This window comes from Crocuta crocuta, unplaced genomic scaffold (genome assembly GCF_008692635.1).
Source record: "Crocuta crocuta isolate KB4526 unplaced genomic scaffold, BGI_CrCroc_1.0 scaffold50, whole genome shotgun sequence".
Lineage (NCBI taxonomy): Eukaryota > Metazoa > Chordata > Mammalia > Carnivora > Hyaenidae > Crocuta > Crocuta crocuta.
The window spans coordinates 2,378,908-2,396,108 of record NW_027527428.1 but is presented as its reverse complement, the minus strand read 5'-3'; the positions used below and the strand labels follow the sequence as shown (position 1 = coordinate 2,396,108).

Here is a 17,201-nt window from a genome sequence, read left to right as displayed (position 1 = left end):
CCCCTTCCCGCCCCCATCCACCCATCCACCTCCCTGCTTCCCTCCCTGCCCCTCGGTGCCCGAGGTTCCCAGACGCGTAGACCCTGGCTGATTCAATGCAAACAAAGCCGGGCCGGCGCCTGCCGGGTCGGGGAAAACAGCTGGTGAGCAGTGCAGCGGCCTCGCTGGGCCCAGGTCGATGTCCACAGCAAGGGAAGGCCCGGGTCTTCCTGAGAATGTGCAAAGAGTGGCGGGCAGCGCTGCAGCCTCCCAGAGGGACCTGTTCCCAGGCCCCTGGAATCCAGTTTCCCAGCTGGGGACCCCTGCTCCAGGGGGCTTCTCCTTTGAGGCCCAGCGGTAGGGATGGCTGTGTTTTCAGGTACCTTCTTTTCTCTGGGTCAGGGCTGACAACCCCCAGGTTGTCTTTGACTGGCTGGTATGGGGTCTGGGGGCGTCTTTCAGCCTGGTCCATGCCTGCACACTCCCCTGAATTCACAAGTGACACAGAGCTCACTTCCTTGCCTCCAACACATAGGACCTGGCCCCAGCAAGGCTGCTTCCTGCCTACCCCTTCTCTCCTTACCCCTTGAACCAGGCTGCTCTGGCTACAGAGATGCCAAGTCCTGATTTCCCAGATCCCCCATGTTCAAGGGAGTCAGGACTTGCTGATGCCTGGGACTTTCCTCTTACCCTTACCCCCAGGGCTCTCTCTGGTTCATGGACTGAGGGAGCCATCTCCCTAGTGCCAGCTGGTCACAGCTCCAGAGGCTGGACCTCTTGTCTTATACTCTCTTATTCCCACGAGAGACAGGTCAGGCGCCTGGCAAATGCCCAAGGCCTCTGGAGAGCCCAGACCCAGCTAAGAGGCATTTGACAGAAACCAGATTTGCTTCTCAACCACTTCCCTAATGGCTCCTGATTCATTCTAGCACTTGGCTTTTTGGGGATGGGGCTTCTAGGTCTGTGGGTGGCAAGTGGGCCAGCCCCTCGGTGTGGAGCCACAGGGAGAGGAGGGAGGGAGGCTCCCATGTTTACCTACCAGGGGAAGGAAACACCTTGTTGGAGGAAAGAGCTATGGGCTGTTGGCTCAGCAGGCAGGGTCCTTTGCCAGGCCAGCAGGACTAGCTTAGCCAGGTCCCAAAAGATCTGGGTAGGTTAGATTCTTACCTGTGCTGGACTTCTCCCCCAAATACAGTGTGCCCATGTCTTCCCCTGGCTGCCGCCCTGCTGTGGAGCTGGCTGAGATGGTACTGTCCCATTTCCCAGCTGAGGACAGTAAGTTAGCTTGGGTCAAGACTGGAGCCAGAGGCCAGGCTAGGTCTCCCTCTGGAGACCAGTTGGGCCCTGCAGGTGGGAAGGGACCTGGGCTGGTCTGAGGGAGAGAGCCTGAAGCCTTGGGTCCTGCACAGGGACCTGGCTTGGGCAGCTGGGGAGTGAAGACCAGATCCTAGTTGGTTGTCCCAGACCTTGCCATTCAGAGTCCCCAAGGAGATTCAGGCAGCTGTCCACAGGGTGTCTTCGAGTCTCAGATCCTTGGAGGCTGTGCTGTGAACACAGATGTTTGTTCTAGGCTGCAGACAGGCCAACCCAGTACCTTTTCCTGTGGTTTGGACATGAGCCGCCACTGCTGGGCCTTCCCTGCCTTCCTGAGCTGCATCCTGTTTTCTTCCTGCCCTGGGCTAGGCCTGACCCTGGTCCTGAGGCTTAGCAGTTTGGGCTATGTTTCCCGAACCTTTCCTAGGGTGGGTGGGGCGCTAGAAGGAGGACCTTCCTGGACCCACGACCCTCCCTTAGATCCTGCCTATTTGGAGATTCTCTGCCGTAGGCCCGGTGAGACCTGGTGGGTCCATGTTTACATGTGTGCACACATATGTGCGTTTGAATGCTCTGGTGACACAGTCCTCCAGAACAGGTCACCCTTAGCAGGCTCGAGCACTGTGGTCCTTCCCTCCCTCTCACCCTGCCAGAAAGTTCAAAAGAAGATGCAGCTGGGCCCCTAAGCTGGTGGGGGGTCTGGCCTGAGCAGATACTGAAGAAACTAGGGCAAGAATATCTGGTTTCGTACCAGGGCCGCTCAGTTCCTATGCCCTGGCAGCAAGGGCATTCCTACCTCCAGCAAAAATACTCTTTTCAAAAAAAAAAAAACAAAAAACTGGCTCGGACTCTAGAAGCTTCTTTGAGTTGTGTGGAGCCCAGCTCGGGTAACTGAGATGGGAGTTAAGCTGTGTTTCTCCCCTCAGAAGCCTGAGGGGCTCCGGTGACCCTGGGTAATATCTGTAGCATCAGGCCAGCCTGTATAGCCAGGTGATGGTCACCAAGCTCCCACAATAGGAGCCAGAGAGCTAGGGGAGCCTGAGTGGCTTNAATTTAAAAAAAAAAAAAAAAAGGAGCCAGAGAGCTGGGATTCTCCTCCGCTTCTTGGCTGGACTAGCCTGGGGCCTCCTAAGGTTCCTTCTAAGTCTCTCTCCTCACTTTGAATTCAGTCCCTAGGTGACACTTGCCTGATGAACTAGGACAGAGGTCAAGTCCACTGGTGCTCAGATGAGTTTCTGCCCCTTTAAGGGGGTCGTAGCTAGCTGGGAGGTGGGGAAAGGGTCGGAGATGGGCCTTCCCAGAGATACTCCCAGGTTTTTAGGATGTCCTTCCCCACCGCAACCCTGGTCACCCACATGGGGGAAGGCGTGGTGTCCGGTGACTACAGTGACTGTCAGAGGGCTGTCGTGGCTGAGACCAGGAGAGCCAGCAAACCCCAGCCCCAGGGCCCCTCCTTTGGCCTTTGTTCTCCCCCAACTAACTTGCTCTACCAGTTCTGGGACTGAGCAGGCCTGGTACCAGGCCTGGCCTGTGGGCCATGGCCACGTGCTGTCCGCCACGTGCTGTCCTGTAATTTGAAGGGGGGGGCACTGTAATTGGGGAGTGGGCAGTGGTACAGCCGGACCTTGGTGAGGCTTTCCACCCCAGCCCTGAGCTTGGGCAACCCCACCGGTGCTCAGACCTGCCCAGAGACTAGATTGAAGCGATCTCTAGGACTAAAATCAGCCTTTCCCTGAACAAATATTGGCTGAGCATCCGCAATGTGCTTCAACTGCAGGGTCAAGGAAGCAGGGCTGGTGGGCTAATGGGGCCTCGAGACAGGTGCATTGAGACCGTGGAGTCAGGGCCTGTGATGAGTGACTGAGTGGGGGGAGCAGCGTTCCAAGGTGGAAGTAAGCCTGTCTGGGCGTAGAGCTCTGGGAGAATTCTTGGAAGAAGGGGATTCAGAGAACGGAGTTATTTTTAAATGAGATATATATATATTTCTGATGGTAAGAGGAATGCACACTGAGTGTGGATTTGTGTGGCAGCAGGGCGTTTATCAGTGCTTTCAGAGAAGGGAGAAGGCTGAGTTGATGGAGCAACTAAGGTCTCTTGCGGGAGCTGCTATTCAGAGAGCGCCTTCGCCATCCTGGCCCCTCGGCAGATGGACGTTCAAAAGGAAAATGTAGTGATATGTGCGTTTGCCGAAAAACATCCATTAAAAAATAAAAACCATCCAGAGAGTTAATCTCTGTGAACATTCTGTCGTTTTCTTCTAGGCTTTTATTGCTATATAATTTAGCAAAGATTGTGACCATCTTGTAGTTTAGTTTTATACCTTCTTTTTTCCACAGTGTTGTACTGTGAGTGTTTTTCATTCATTAATACTCTTTGGAAACATGTTCTGGTGGTTTGCATAATAACCTATTGTACGAAAACGCCTTAACTTTTTGAGTGTTTCCTGTTTGTTGGCATCCTTATACGTGCACATCTCTGATCATTTCCTTAGGATTTCTAGAAATGGAATTGATGATTCACACTGGTTCCCTGCGAACTGCTTATGTGATTCAAAATGTGCAAGTGTGTTTAAGGTGTATCGCTTTCCTAGGACCAGTGGGACTTTGGAATGTGCTAGAAGGGTGGGCATGCGGGGAAGAGGGGACAGTCCGAGCAAAGGCAAAGAGAAGTTGTGACAGGGTTGTGTCGTGGGGATGGTGAATACTGGTGTGTGTGCCCATGTGCAATTTGCGCATGTGTGCATCTGTGTATACATACATGTGTGCACATGTGTGCACGCATGAAGGTATGTTAGGTCAGATCTTGGCTGACTGTCTGGCCCAGGTCTGGACTCAGTCCTGTGGGCAGTGGGGAGCCCTAAAGGTCTCTGTGGAGGGAACAGTGCTTTTGGTGCTGTGCTTTGACCGTGGGTTGGGGGCAGTGTGGAGGCAGGATTGAGGAGATAAATTTGGAGGTGGGGTCCTGGCAAGAGTGGACTGAGCTGCGGCACTGGCAGTGAGTACTGAGAGGAGCAGGTGCAATCAGAGAGCCGCGGGGGTTGCCTCCTTTAGATTTGGGTGTGCGTGGAAGCCGGGGCCGAGGGCAGATGGTGAGGCTGGGCTTAGGTGAAATGATCACCCATTCTCTTGCCTTCTTCCTTTGGGGAGGGGCACCACCTGGGTCTGGTCCCCAGGCACTTGACCTAGCAGCATGGCCTGGGGAGGCCCCCAGGCAGGGAGGCGCTGCCAGAGAAGGGCGGTGAGTTTCCCTGTCCCTCAGGGACTGAGCTAGCTTTGGCTGCCGCACCCAGTGCCCGGCTGACCTCTGGCATCCGCGCCAAGTGTCTCCATCCTGCCTGTTCCAGTCCGGACTCATGATGGCCGAAGCGTGGCCCCCACACGGGAGGGCTCCTGAGCACCAGCAAGGATGGAACGGGGGGACCGTGCCTTCCTCTCTGGGGCTCCTTTGGCTACAGACCGGTAAACTGTGGGCCTGTCAGCAAGGGATGGTATAACGACTCTGGAAACATTGGCCCCCCCCACAGCCTGTGGAAGCCACCGATGATGCCTTCTGGGACCAGTTCTGGGCGGACACGGCCACCTCGGTGCAGGATGTCTTTGCGCTGGTGCCAGCGGCAGAGATCCGGGCCGTGCGGGAGGAGTCACCCTCCAACCTGGCCACTCTGTGCTACAAGGTGAGTGCAAGTGGCCCTCTCCCTCGCTGCCATTCCCTGCTGGGCCATTTCCCACCCTCCCACGGGGGCTGAAGCTGGCCTAGCCCTGGGGACCGAGGGAGCAGGTACCCATGACATCCCACGAGCCCAGGTGTGGGCAGTGTCAAGGCGGTACCCACCTGTCCCCACTGGCTGGGCTCTGGTGGGGAAGTGATCCTGGCAGCCACCCCCTGGGAGGCCTTCCTCCGGCCCCCACCTTGCTGAGCATTTCCCACGCGTTGTCAGCTCATTCAGCTCACCCTGTGTGGTAGACACGGTTAGTGTCACCATTTTACCGATGAGGAGAAAGATTCAGACAGGTGGTCACTTAGCAAGGTCTCAGCTGGTGAGCAGTGGGCTGGTCTGTCCAGTGAGGCTGCTCTCTGGGCCATTTCCCGTCCCCCTGGGCTGGCTGACCCTGTCTGCCTCTCCCCCTCCAAAGCCTGGGGTGACCCCAAGTGCCAGGGCCCCACTCCCCACCCTTCTAGTGTGGCCCCTCTGCCTGTCCCCACAGGCTGTGGAGAAGCTGGTGCAGGGAGCTGAGAGCGGCTGCCATTCGGAGAAGGAGAAGCAGATCGTCCTGAACTGCAGCCGGCTTCTCACCCGTGTGCTGCCCTACATCTTTGAGGACCCTGACTGGAGGGGCTTCTTCTGGTCCACAGTGCCCGGGGCAGGGCGAGGAGGGGTCTGTGGGCCTGGCTGTGGGGCTGGGTGGGAGGTGATGGGGTGACAGGGAGAGACCCCACTTGGGGTCGGTTATATTCCTCCAAATCTCTTGTGGGGTTTGGGGAGTACAAGCGTAGGTGAGTAGGGGCTGCTGCTGAGGAGGGGGCTTCTCCCACAGGGGGCTCTACCCCTGAAGCTGGGCAGATGTGGGGGCAGGGAAGCTGGGCACTCGCCTTCCCTGTCTGCCCCCTCCCAGGCCAAGGGCAGGACCCCAGTGATTCCCAGCAGGCCTGAGGCTCTAGAGTTTTAGGGGCCTGGCCTGGCTCCTCCCAGTCAGTGGGAAGGTTCCCCCGACCCCAGGGTCCCAGCCCTGCTCCGGCTCTGGCCCCCTTCTGCCTTAGGAGGTTTGAGGTGATGGGGAATCTACTTCCTTTTTCTTCTGCCTCTTCCTTCATCTCACTGCCCATGGGTGCCTGCCTGGGCGCAGATCCCCACTGCCTTCCACCCCCCAAATCCTGGGGCCACCTCTCCTTGGCCAGCAACCGCTGAGGCAGCCCATATGCTATGTCCCAAGCAGGGAGAGGACGACGACGAGAATGCCCGGCCCCTGGCTGAGTCCTTGCTTCTGGCCATCGCCGACCTCCTCTTCTGCCCAGACTTCACTGTCCAGAGCCACCGGAGGAGCACTGTGGTGAGAGCCCCCCAGTCTCCCGCCCCCGAGGCCGAGGAGGGCTCTGGTCCTGGGTTGGGGCTGGTTGAAGTTCCCTGGGGCAGGACTCTGGAAAAGGCGGGCAGGTCTGGGGAAGGGCTGGTGGCTGGCACAGCTGGAGAGGAGCCAGCTGGTGCCTGGCCCTGCCCCGTGTATCCGGGAGGCTGGGCACAAGCACCCATTGTCCTCGCCTGGGCAGTGGGTGGGGGCGTGGGGCTGGGATGAAGGAGATCTGGCCCTCTCACTTCCTGTGGGCCCATGGACTCGACCTCGAGTGTTCTCTGCCCCCATCCCCACGCACCACCAAGTGCACCGGGTTCCATTCCCCTCCCTCCCTCTCTCTCCCTGCCTCAAGCTGGACCGATCAAATAAAACAACCAGAGGAGAAAAATTAGCTTTCAAGAACAATAATTTCTTCCCTCGTGCATTATCACCTGGGGCACTTGGAGGGTCTGTCTTTAGGACAATATGAGGGTCTCTGCCCCCAGGGATGACAGTGGGGGCCTTGATCACTCACTCCCAGCCTGATCGCTCTCCGACCATGTCCCCAGGACTCGGCGGAGGATGTCCACTCTCTGGACAGCTGTGAATACATCTGGGAGGCTGGCGTGGGCTTTGCTCACTCCCCCCAGCCCAACTACATCCATGATGTGAACCGGTGAGCTTTGCTTGGACCCAGAGCCCACAGTGTAGCTGGACCCCAGGCCTTCCCTCCGCTCCCCGGCTCAGAGGGGGAACCATGCATGGGGTCTTTCAAGGACACCTGTCCACTCATGACCCAACATCAGCCTGACAGGGATCAAATGGGGTCAGTTCTTTTCATGGCCTTGCGCCGGGGCCGGGAACGGTGGGCGTGTCCTTCTGCAAGAGAATTGCCATCTTTAGGTACTGAAAACCCCCTGCCGTAATCTCCCTCCCTAAGGATGGAGCTGTTGAAACTGCTGCTGACATGCTTCTCTGAGGCCATGTACCTGCCCCCAGCTCCGGACAGTGGAAGTACCAACCCGTGGGTGCAGTTCTTTTGTTCTACGGAAAACAGGTGAGGGGCCACTGGCCTTTCTTTCCATTCTCCTTCTGGTTCCCGGCAGCTCCGAATGGAGGCCACTCTCCAGCCCTGAGTCTTAGTCGAGGGGAGTTGCTGCCCCCTGGTGGTGATGGCTTGTAATGTACCAGCCACGGGTTGTGCCTTCAAAGTCCAGTGTCCCAAATGTGGGGGGCGGGGAGCTGGGTGAATGGTGCCTGGGTCCTCCATCTAGAGCTGTGCTGTCCCGTAGAAATATAAATGCCAATCACATATGCAAGCCGAGCATTTCTAGCAGTGACAGTAAGAGAATAAAAAAGAAACAGGTGGAATTAATTCTCATATTTCATTTAACCGAATATATATAAAATGCTATTAACATTTAACATGTAATTGGTGTGCACAATTATTGAGAGGTTTTACATTCCCTTTATGCTAAGTTTTCAAAATCCGCTGTGGAGTTTATACGTACAATACATCTCCATTCAGACCAGCCACACTGTAATCTGTCACCAGCTACATGTGGCTTGTATCCAGCAGTGCCCCTGGACAGTGGAGGCATCATGAATTACCCTGAAGGATGGGGAAGCCTGGCTCAGGAGTTAGTGCCTCTAAGGGTCTTGGCTCATCTTAATCCCAGCCTCTCATTCCCAGATGACACAACTCATCCTTCGAGTTTGCTGGCCTTCTGCCCAACTTCCCCCTCCCCCCACCCCAGAAGGAAAGGGAGCCCAGGCGACTCCCTCCACCAGCCTCAGTTGAAAGCTGGCGGGAGGTTTTTTTCTCACCAGCGTTATCAGGCCAAACGGCCACGCTGTGCCCCTCACTTAACCTCTCTGGGTCTCAGTTTCCTCGTCTGTAAGATGAGGAGCTTGAACCCTGACACCTTACAAATCTCTGAATGGAGTCATCCCGTGGCCGGGGAAACTGGGTGATGGAGCACATGCTCTGCTCTGCGAGGGGAAGCCCACCTCCCTGTGAGACCCCAACCCATTCTTTGAAGCCTCGAGGGAGGGCACCTGCCTCTCAAAGACCTGAGGGGCACGTCATTGTACATTCGTCCAGACGGTGCAGTGCCGAGGATGGACCCTAATGTAAACTCTGGGCTTTGATGATGTAACCACATAGGTTTGGTGTAACAACGTGCCACGCTCGGGTGGGCTCTCAGTAGTGGGGGAGGCTGTGCATGTGTAGGGGTGGGGGGTACAGGGGAATCTCTGTTCCTTCTTTGTGTTTTGCTGTGAACCTAAAACTGCTCTAAAAATAGTCATAAATTAAAAAAAAATAGGCTTCAGCCATTGGGAGGGAAATCTAAGGGATAAAGACATGATTTCCCATATAACTGGCCATCCCACTCTTCGTAATAAATTCCTCTGCCCTCGGCCCAGCCCGGCCTGGGTTCTGGATGCAGGCAAGGACAAGGAGGGGGCTCTCTTACTGAGGAGGGGATCGGCCTGGTTCGGCAATCTGGCTCCCAGCCTAGGGCCAGCGCTGAAGCACTTGTCGAATGAGGGGGTGGCTTGGCTGACCCTCCTGCGTGGCCGCGTGGCCACGTGGGAGGTGCACGAGGGCCGGTCTGGTGGTCTCCGCAGCCTCACCCCTCCTCTGCCGCAGACACGCCCTCCCCCTGTTTACCTCCCTCCTCAACACCGTGTGTGCCTATGACCCTGTGGGCTACGGGATCCCCTACAACCACCTGCTCTTCTCTGACTACCGGGAACCCCTGGTGGAGGAGGCTGCCCAGGTGCTCATCGTCACCTTGGACCATGACAGTGCCACCAGCGTCAGCCCCACCGTGGACGGCACCACCACAGGCACTGCCATGGATGACGCGGATGTAAGGATGGGCGTGGGGGGAGGGCGGCCGGCCCTTCCAGGCTCGGGGCACTCTCTTTAGCAGAGCTGGGCAAGGGGTACCAGGTGGGCACCTCGTGGTGAGCCTGGGGATGTCTGAGGGAGCCCTGGGGTAGCAGCAAGGGGTGAAGCCACCCGCTTATCCCAGGCTCCATCGTTGGCAGCCTCCAGGACCCGAGAACCTGTTTGTGAACTACCTGTCCCGCATACATCGTGAAGAGGTGAGTCGAACACTCTCTTGCTCCAGTGGATTCTCAGTGTCCACCCCCCACCATGGTTATGGCCTTGCAGGGGTGAGAGGTTGGAGACGAGATGGGGTAGGGGGAGTCCTGACCCCTACAGGAAGGAACCAGGGTCCCTGTGGACTTGGCCACCCCTGGCGAAACAGTGATGGCAGGACTTGGAGGGTTTTGAGATGCAGAAAAGGGCCGATGGCCTCAACTGAGTAAGGACAACTGGGCAGGCTTCCAGGAGGAGGTGGCTCTGATGTCAGGCTTTGGTTAGGATAATGACAGTGGCCTTTAAGGCAGACCGATGTTCTTGTGTCCTGTGATCTTGGGGGAGGTTCTTGTGTTCCCCGAGCTCTGGCTTCTGCGGCTGTAACATGGAAACAGTAACTGCCTCCTTGCCTTTTGGGGTGGACTTCTTGTAGCAGGTGCTGAGTGAGTGCCTGCCCTTTGAGAATAGTAGAGTGCACCTCCGGCGTGACAGGGTGACGGGGGTCGGGGGGAGGGTCCAGGTGGGCAGGGACCAGTTCAGGGGGTGGGGTTGGGGGGTCACAAGGAGCAGCCTGTGGCCTGGGGGAGGGGCAGGAGTTCCCTCCAGACCTTTCCTAGACTCAGCTTCCTGAGGGGCCTGGGTCAGGACAGCTACTGATGACAGAATCTGGGCCTTTCAGGCTCTAGAGGTGGGACCAGGCTGGGGGGGTGGGAGAGGGGAATGAGGAGGCATTTGTGGGGGAAGCTGCAGCCACAGAGGGCTGGGCTGGACAGATCTCTGCTGTCCCCTATTCAGGACTTTCAGTTCATCCTCAAGGGCATAGCCCGGCTGCTCTCCAACCCTCTGCTCCAGACCTATTTGCCCAACTCCACCAAGAAGATCCAGTTCCATCAGGAGCTGCTGGTCCTCTTCTGGAAGCTCTGTGACTTCAATAAGGTGGGCTGGCCTCGGAGACCCGGTCTGGCGGGCAGTGGTCTCCCCTGAGATGGGGAGCGGCCACTCTGGATAGCCCAGGGATGGGGACAGTGTCTGGGATGGGGAGGGGGTGGGGCAGAGCTGTCTCCCCCCCTCTGACTCTGCCCACCTGTCCCCTCCCCCAGAAATTCCTCTTCTTTGTGCTGAAGAGCAGTGATGTGCTGGACATCCTGGTCCCCACCCTCTATTTCCTCAATGATGCCCGAGCGGATCAGTGTAAGGCTGGGGTTCGCACGAGATCCTGGGAGGCTTCCTGGTAGAGGGGTGGGCGCGGCCAGTCTGTGCTGTCTCCCAGGAGCTCAAGCTTGGGGGTCTGACCTCCCTTCAGGGGCTTCTTCCAGTGCTGCCAAGATGGGTCTCTGCCCTGGGCTCCCTTCCTCCCCTCCCCACCCTGTGTGATGACTTCTCTCATACCACGTGTCGCAGCTCGGGTGGGCCTGATGCACATCGGAGTCTTCATCCTGCTGCTTCTGAGTGGGGAGCGGAACTTTGGGGTGCGGCTGAACAAGCCCTACTCGGTGCGAGTGCCCATGGACATCCCGGTCTTTACCGGTACCCACGCAGACCTGCTCATTGTGGTGAGGGGCCTCCCTCAACCAGGACCTGGGGGCGTGGGGGATGTCCTTTTGGCTCAGTCTGGAGGTGGAGGGGACCCCACGGCCACCCCTCTGCCTCCTCGCACAGGTTTTCCACAAGATCATCACCAGCGGTCACCAGCGGCTGCAGCCCCTCTTCGATTGCCTGCTCACCATCGTGGTCAACGGTAGGGGGCTGGGAGCCCGCCTTCCCAGTGCTCACCACCAGGTGGCGCCAGGCCACGGGCTGACCTGCCGCGCCTCCCTGGCTCAAACCCTTCCAGTCCAATAGCTATATGATGGTGGCTACACACACACTGGTCAATTTTCCAGTGGCCGTATTAGAAAAACCAAACCAAACCAAACCAAACCAAACAAAAAAAACAGAAACAGGTGACAATAATTTTATAATATAATATATTTTATGTAATCCACCCTACCCAAAATACCACCATCTAAACATATAATCCCCATAAAAATTATTAGGACGTATATTTTTTAATTTTTAAAATTTATTTATTTCAAAAACTTTTAAATGTTTATTTATTTTTTAAAAATTTTAGATGTTTTTTATTTATTTCTGAGAGAGAGAGAGAGACAGCGTGAACAGGGGAGGGTCAGAGAGAGAGGGAGACACAGAATCTGAAGCAGGCTCCAGGTTCTGAGCTGTGAGCACAGAGCCTTGACGCAGGGCTCGAACCCATGAACCATGAGATCATGACCTGAGCCGAAGTCGGACACTCAGCTGACTGAGTCACCCAGGTGCTCCTCCAATGTTTGCTTATTTTTGAGAGAGAGAGACAGAGCATGAGCGGGGGAGGGGCAGAGAGAGAGGGAGACACAGAATCCAAAGCAGCTCCAGGCTCTGAGCTGTCAGCACAGAGCCCAGTGTGGGACTCAAACCCAACAAATGTGGGTTCATGACCTGAGCTGAAGTCAGATGCTTAACCAACTGAGCCACCCAGGCGCCCCTTCAATTTTATTTATTTTTGAGAAAAAGAGAGAGAGGGGGAGAGAGAGAGAGAGAGAGAAAGAGCAGGGGAGGGGCAGAGAGGGATAAAGAGAATCCCAAGCAGGCTTTGTGCTATCAGCAATCTCACAAACTGTGAACCGAAATCAAAAGCCAGATGCTTAACCAACTGAGCTACCCAGGCACCCCCCAAATTATTGGGACATTTTCTATTTTTTTTTTTTACATCCAGTCTTCAAAATCTTGTGTGTTTCACATGTGCAGCACATCTCGGTTAGAACTAGCTATGTTTCAAGTGTCTAATGACCACAAACAGCTCGTGGCGACTGCACTGGACAGCACAGGTCTGGACAGTGTGGTCCCAGGGTGCCAGGATGTGCCCCAGCCTCTCGCAAGGACTGCAGACACCCGTGCCCCAGGGGAGGGGCTCAGGCTGGCTGGCATGCTGGGCCCAGGAAGGTGGTGGCCATGGACTGAGGCAGGATGGCTTAGAGGTGGCTGTCTTCTGGAGAGGACATCTTGGCCGGGAGGTTTGGGCTCCAAGTTGGTGGGATGGAGCTGGGCCCTGGAGGCTTCTAGCTGCCCCTTCTAGAGGCCCCTGAGCTCTGGCGCCAGCATCTTCCCTTACTGGTTCACTCCCCGGCTCCATCTCACACATTTTAACTGAGCACTAAGTGTAGCCCGTTCTGAGGAATGCATTTGTGAACGAGAAAGTCGCCGTCCCTGCCCCAGCCTAGCGAGGGAGAAGGACGTGAGACCAAGAGGTGCACAGAGCGATATATGGCTTCATGCCGTGCACAGCGTTTCTTCTCTGATCCCCCCTCACAGGCCCTGCAAAAGAGTAAGTTTCTAATTATGTGTGGCGTATCAGTTTGATACTCCGGAAAGACTCACAGAGGCCGAGTTTGTATCCCTGCTCCATCATTTAACAACGGGATCTTTGGATAGGTTGACAAACCTCTCTGAGTCTCAGTTTCCTCGTGTATAAAAATGGGGATCGCTTCATCTGTGTCCGGCCCCCCCTTTCAGAGGTGTAGCGCGAGGAGTGGGCGAGAGGCCATGTGTGAGTGGCTCTGTGAACAGTAGGGCTGTCCACACGGTGGAGGGACCAGGGCGGGGCCCACACTGCCCCCTGGAGCCGTGCGGAAGGCATGGCTGGTGTGGCCTTGGCCTCTGATGGCTTGTTTTCCTGGCTTTGTGTGTGTGTGTGTTGGGGGGGCGGTGGATTTACAAGCAAGGGGCAGGCAGGGTCTGGCAGGAGGAGCACCTTGTCCTGCCCAGGCCAGGGCGCGCAGGGAGGGCTGGCGGGGGCCCCAGGAGTGAGCCGGCTCCTCCCCTGCAGTGTCCCCCTACCTCAAGAGCCTGTCCATGGTAGCCGCCAATAAGCTCCTGCACCTGCTAGAGGCCTTCTCCACCACCTGGTTCCTCTTCTCTGCCGCCCAGAACCACCACCTGGTCTTCTTCCTCCTGGAGGCCTTCAATAACATCATCCAGTACCAGTTTGACGGTGAGGCAGCAGCCCGAGCCCCTGGCCTGGGTGGGAATTGGGATGGGCGGTGCGCAAGGACACCTTCCCATCTGAGGAGGGCACAGCTCTCTGTGCTGCCGCCCCCAGTTCACTCAACATGCATTTATTAAGTGTCTGCTGTATACCAAGCTCGGTGCTGGGTAGAGGCGATACAGTGGAGAGCAAAGCAGAATGCTTCCTACGCTGTGGAGCTCGCAGCTGGGGATGGAGGCACGGAGGGAGGCTGTAAACCAATGGTCACCCAGACAGACAGGTCACCTTAAACCTGAGGAAAGGGAAGTTCAGAGAGGTGCGAGCTGTGAATTTTGTGAATGCCAGGCTGCTTGCTGTAAATTAGGGCCTGGCCACTTGTTAGCTCTGTGACTGTGGGCACATAACTTAACCTCTCCGAGCTTCAGTTTTTTCAGCTGTAAGACAGTCATGACAATGGTACTAAGAGTCCTTATCTCTGAGGGTGTTGGGAAGAGTAAATAATAACCCACAAGTAGCATTTAGTGGAGTGGCCGCTTAAGTATCAGCGGTTATTATTATTTCCAAAAGTAATATTTGCACTGATCTGTGAGGGAAGAATGGGGGTGGAGTAGGGTAGAAAAGCATTGTGTGTGTGGCCGGCAACATATGCAAAGGCCCTGGGGTGAGATGCTGAACGGAAAGCAGAACAGTGTGGTGAGAGGCAGGACCAGAGAGCTGGATGGGGCATTGAAGGCCCCGAGCTGAGGGAGTTCAGCGTGGGCAGCAGAGCTCGGGCACAGGCCATATCGTCCTTATTGTCTTTCCCTTCTGGTGACCTGGCCCAGGGACACGGTCAAGATGTTGAACAGCTGGCTTGGTGTGGACCTGACACACTGGGCCTGCCCCACTTTGCCAGTGTTACCCCTCAGCGTGCTGGGTTGTGAGGGGGTCTGGAAGGGACTGGGGAGGGGCGTGGGGGGAGCTCAGCCCAGAAGCTCTTCTCCACCAATGTGACATTCTGGTAGAGCCACTGTCGCCGCGCACACCGCCGGGTGCCAGCCCTTCTGCAGCTCTGTCTCTTGGGCACCCTGCACCGTTTCCTACCCCTGGAATCAGACCCCCCCCTCCCATCCTCCAGACTCCCCCTCCCAGAAACCTTCCCCGGTTCCCTGGCGGAGGGGGAGGCCAGGGGGCCTCCCCGAGGTGAGGCTTGCTCGCTCTCTACAGGAAACTCCAACTTGGTCTACGCCATCATCCGAAAGCGCAGCGTCTTCCACCAGCTGGCCAACCTGCCCAGCGACCCCCCTGCCATCCACAAGGCCTTGCAACGGCGCCGACGGACACCTGAGCCCTTGTCCCGAACTGGCTCGCAAGAGGGAGCCTCCATGGAGGGCTCCCGCCCCCCAGCCCCCGNNNTTGGGGGGGTGGGTCTGGGCCTCAGAACTGGGTGTGGGGGAATCAGGGATGGCATTGCTAAAGTGGGTGGGGGAAAGGGGGGGCCTCATGGGGCCCAGTGCAGAAGCTTCCTAGGAGGGGCCCCAGGCAGGTGTCATCACACCCACCTGCCCCCGCCCCCAGGCATCGACAAGCTGACGGAGAAGTCCCAGGTGTCAGAGGATGGCACCTTGCGATCCTTGGAGCCCACGCCCCAGGAGAGCTCGGCAGATGGCAGCCCCATTGTAGAAGTAGGTGACGGGGACTCCCACGGTGGGGTGAGCTTGGGACTTCCCTTTTTCCCTGGCCTCTGCGGTGTGGGCTGGGCCAGGGTGCTCTGGGATTATCAGCAGCAGAGGGCAGAAACGCAGTACCCAGGGCATAGGGGGGGTGGGGGGTGCTTTCACAGACCTCTCCCTTGTTTACTGGTCCAAAGCTTAAGCTCTTGGCCTTCAGACTCCTCATCCATCAGCCTTATCTGAGCCGAGCTGGCCTTTACCCGACCAGCCCTGTTAGCCCCTAGCCCGAAACCTGTCATCAGGTTGGGTTGGGTCAGGCAGTGCCTGAAGCCCAGGGCAAAGGGTGCTAGGCTGGGCTGTCCCCACTCTTGGGAGTGAGCCTCCCACCAAGGAGGCCAGTGGAGAGGCATCATTGCCTCCTAGATTCCAGGCTGTGGGAGGAACTGGGAAGAAGGGCTGCCCCTCTGTCCTCTGCCCCATGCCTGCTCCCTGTACCCCTCACTCCTGTCGTTTCCCTGGGTCAGGAGCCCGGCCAGGCATGGCGGGAGCAGCGGCGACTGTCCAGCGCATCAGCCAGCGGGCAGTGGAGCCCAACATCGGAGTGGGTGAGGGTTTGGGCAGGTAGCTCTGAGCTGGGGGCGGGGCAGGGGCTCCTGGCCCTAGGAACAGCTCAGTGGAGGCTCGGATGGGAATGCGTCCAAATCCAAGAACTAGCCTGGGAGCCGGGCTCCGGAGCACTCCTTCTGGCTGGGTGACCTTGGACTCTCTGGCTGGGTTGCTTCCTCTGCATACACTGCCCCAGAGTACGAGGCAGGGTTGAGCTTCAGTTGCCCATGGCGCTCACTTCTTACAAGCTCTCCTTTCCAGCTTCCTTACTCAGTTCACTTGTCCACTCCCGTGTGTGTGTCCTGTGATCACTGGTAATTGCACTTATTGGGGATAAACGTCCTACTCGATCATGCCATTCTGAGGCTCCAAGGGGACGGTTTTTGGCATGTAGCGTACTCTTGATGAGAGGCCGTGGCTCTCCCCATGAATACCAGTCAGTGTGCATGGGCACTGCCCCGTGCCAGGCCCTGGGTGTGGTGAGCGGGGCCCTTTCTGCCTCCAGGAGCCCGTGGTTCTGGGTCAGGGGTGAGGCCTCTCCCCTCGCCTGTGGGGGCTGCTCTCCCAGCCCCAGGAACCCCCGTCCCCTCGCCAGGTTCTCTCGTGGAAGTCCAAACTGCCCCTTCAGACGATCATGAGGCTGCTGCAGGTGCTGGTCCCCCAGGTGGAGAAGATCTGCATTGACAAGTGAGGCCTGGGCAGGGGCGGGGGGAGAAGGTGGGCTCTGGGGAGGGCCAAGCCCAGGCGGGGGCCCCGGCTGGGAGTGGGAGCACTTTCAGAGAGGGTCTTCCCACGTGGGCATGTTGGAAACCGTCCCCTCGTCCTGGCAGGGGCCTGACGGATGAGTCGGAGATCCTGAGGTTTCTGCAGCCTGGCACCCTGGTGGGGCTGCTGCCTGTGCCCCACCCCATCCTCATCCGCAAGTACCAGGCCAACTCGGGCACGGCCATGTGGTTCCGCACCTACATGTGGGGCGTCATCTACCTGAGGTGGGTCCGCCAGCGGGGGGCGGGGGTGGGGCTCAGCGCTGGCCTCGGCTCTGGGTCCCACCACGGCAGCAGGCTTAAGGTCAAGACAGTCAACCGGGATGGGGGTGGGGGTCTTGTCAAGTTGAGGGTGGGCTCCCCCTGCCTGGGGTGGGAAGGGGTTGGGGCCGTACCACCTCCTAGCTGCTCCCCAGTCTCAGCCCCAAGGCCTCCCAGCACCCCTGCGACAGCCTGCTCCCTCCGCAGGAATGTGGACCCGCCTGTCTGGTACGACACGGATGTGAAGCTGTTTGACATCCAGCGGGTGTGAGGATGGAAGCCTCCCAGGGGCTGGGATCAGGGGAGGGTGGGGGCCCTGGTCCCCTGAGGCTCCCCTGACTCCCCGTTCTGGGCTTTAAATCACCACAATCAGAGCTGGGGCTGGCAGAGTGGCTGAGTCCTGGGGGCCCCGTGTGGCTGGGGTGGTGGGGACAGGCAATGATC

General features: G+C 57.7%; 1 protein-coding gene across 1 annotated transcript in view; it reads left to right on the top strand.

The window, feature by feature from the left end:
* HID1 (HID1 domain containing) overlaps positions 1 to 17,195 on the top strand; it is a 17,650-nt gene extending 455 nt beyond the window's left edge. Inside the window, exons 3-20 of the mRNA XM_077756102.1 lie at positions 4,817 to 4,966; positions 5,499 to 5,669; positions 6,225 to 6,341; positions 6,911 to 7,017; positions 7,282 to 7,398; positions 8,995 to 9,217; positions 9,399 to 9,455; positions 10,249 to 10,389; positions 10,554 to 10,644; positions 10,855 to 11,006; positions 11,113 to 11,191; positions 13,316 to 13,480; positions 14,681 to 14,881; positions 14,996 to 15,138; positions 15,651 to 15,731; positions 16,328 to 16,419; positions 16,563 to 16,721; positions 16,965 to 17,195. Coding sequence (XP_077612228.1) covers positions 4,817 to 4,966; positions 5,499 to 5,669; positions 6,225 to 6,341; positions 6,911 to 7,017; positions 7,282 to 7,398; positions 8,995 to 9,217; positions 9,399 to 9,455; positions 10,249 to 10,389; positions 10,554 to 10,644; positions 10,855 to 11,006; positions 11,113 to 11,191; positions 13,316 to 13,480; positions 14,681 to 14,881; positions 14,996 to 15,138; positions 15,651 to 15,731; positions 16,328 to 16,419; positions 16,563 to 16,721; positions 16,965 to 17,028 — 2,310 coding nt within the window. The 3' untranslated portion in view covers positions 17,029 to 17,195. The remainder of the gene's footprint in view (positions 1 to 4,816; positions 4,967 to 5,498; positions 5,670 to 6,224; positions 6,342 to 6,910; positions 7,018 to 7,281; positions 7,399 to 8,994; positions 9,218 to 9,398; positions 9,456 to 10,248; positions 10,390 to 10,553; positions 10,645 to 10,854; positions 11,007 to 11,112; positions 11,192 to 13,315; positions 13,481 to 14,680; positions 14,882 to 14,995; positions 15,139 to 15,650; positions 15,732 to 16,327; positions 16,420 to 16,562; positions 16,722 to 16,964) is intronic.
* Positions 17,196 to 17,201: the final 6 nt, after the last annotated feature.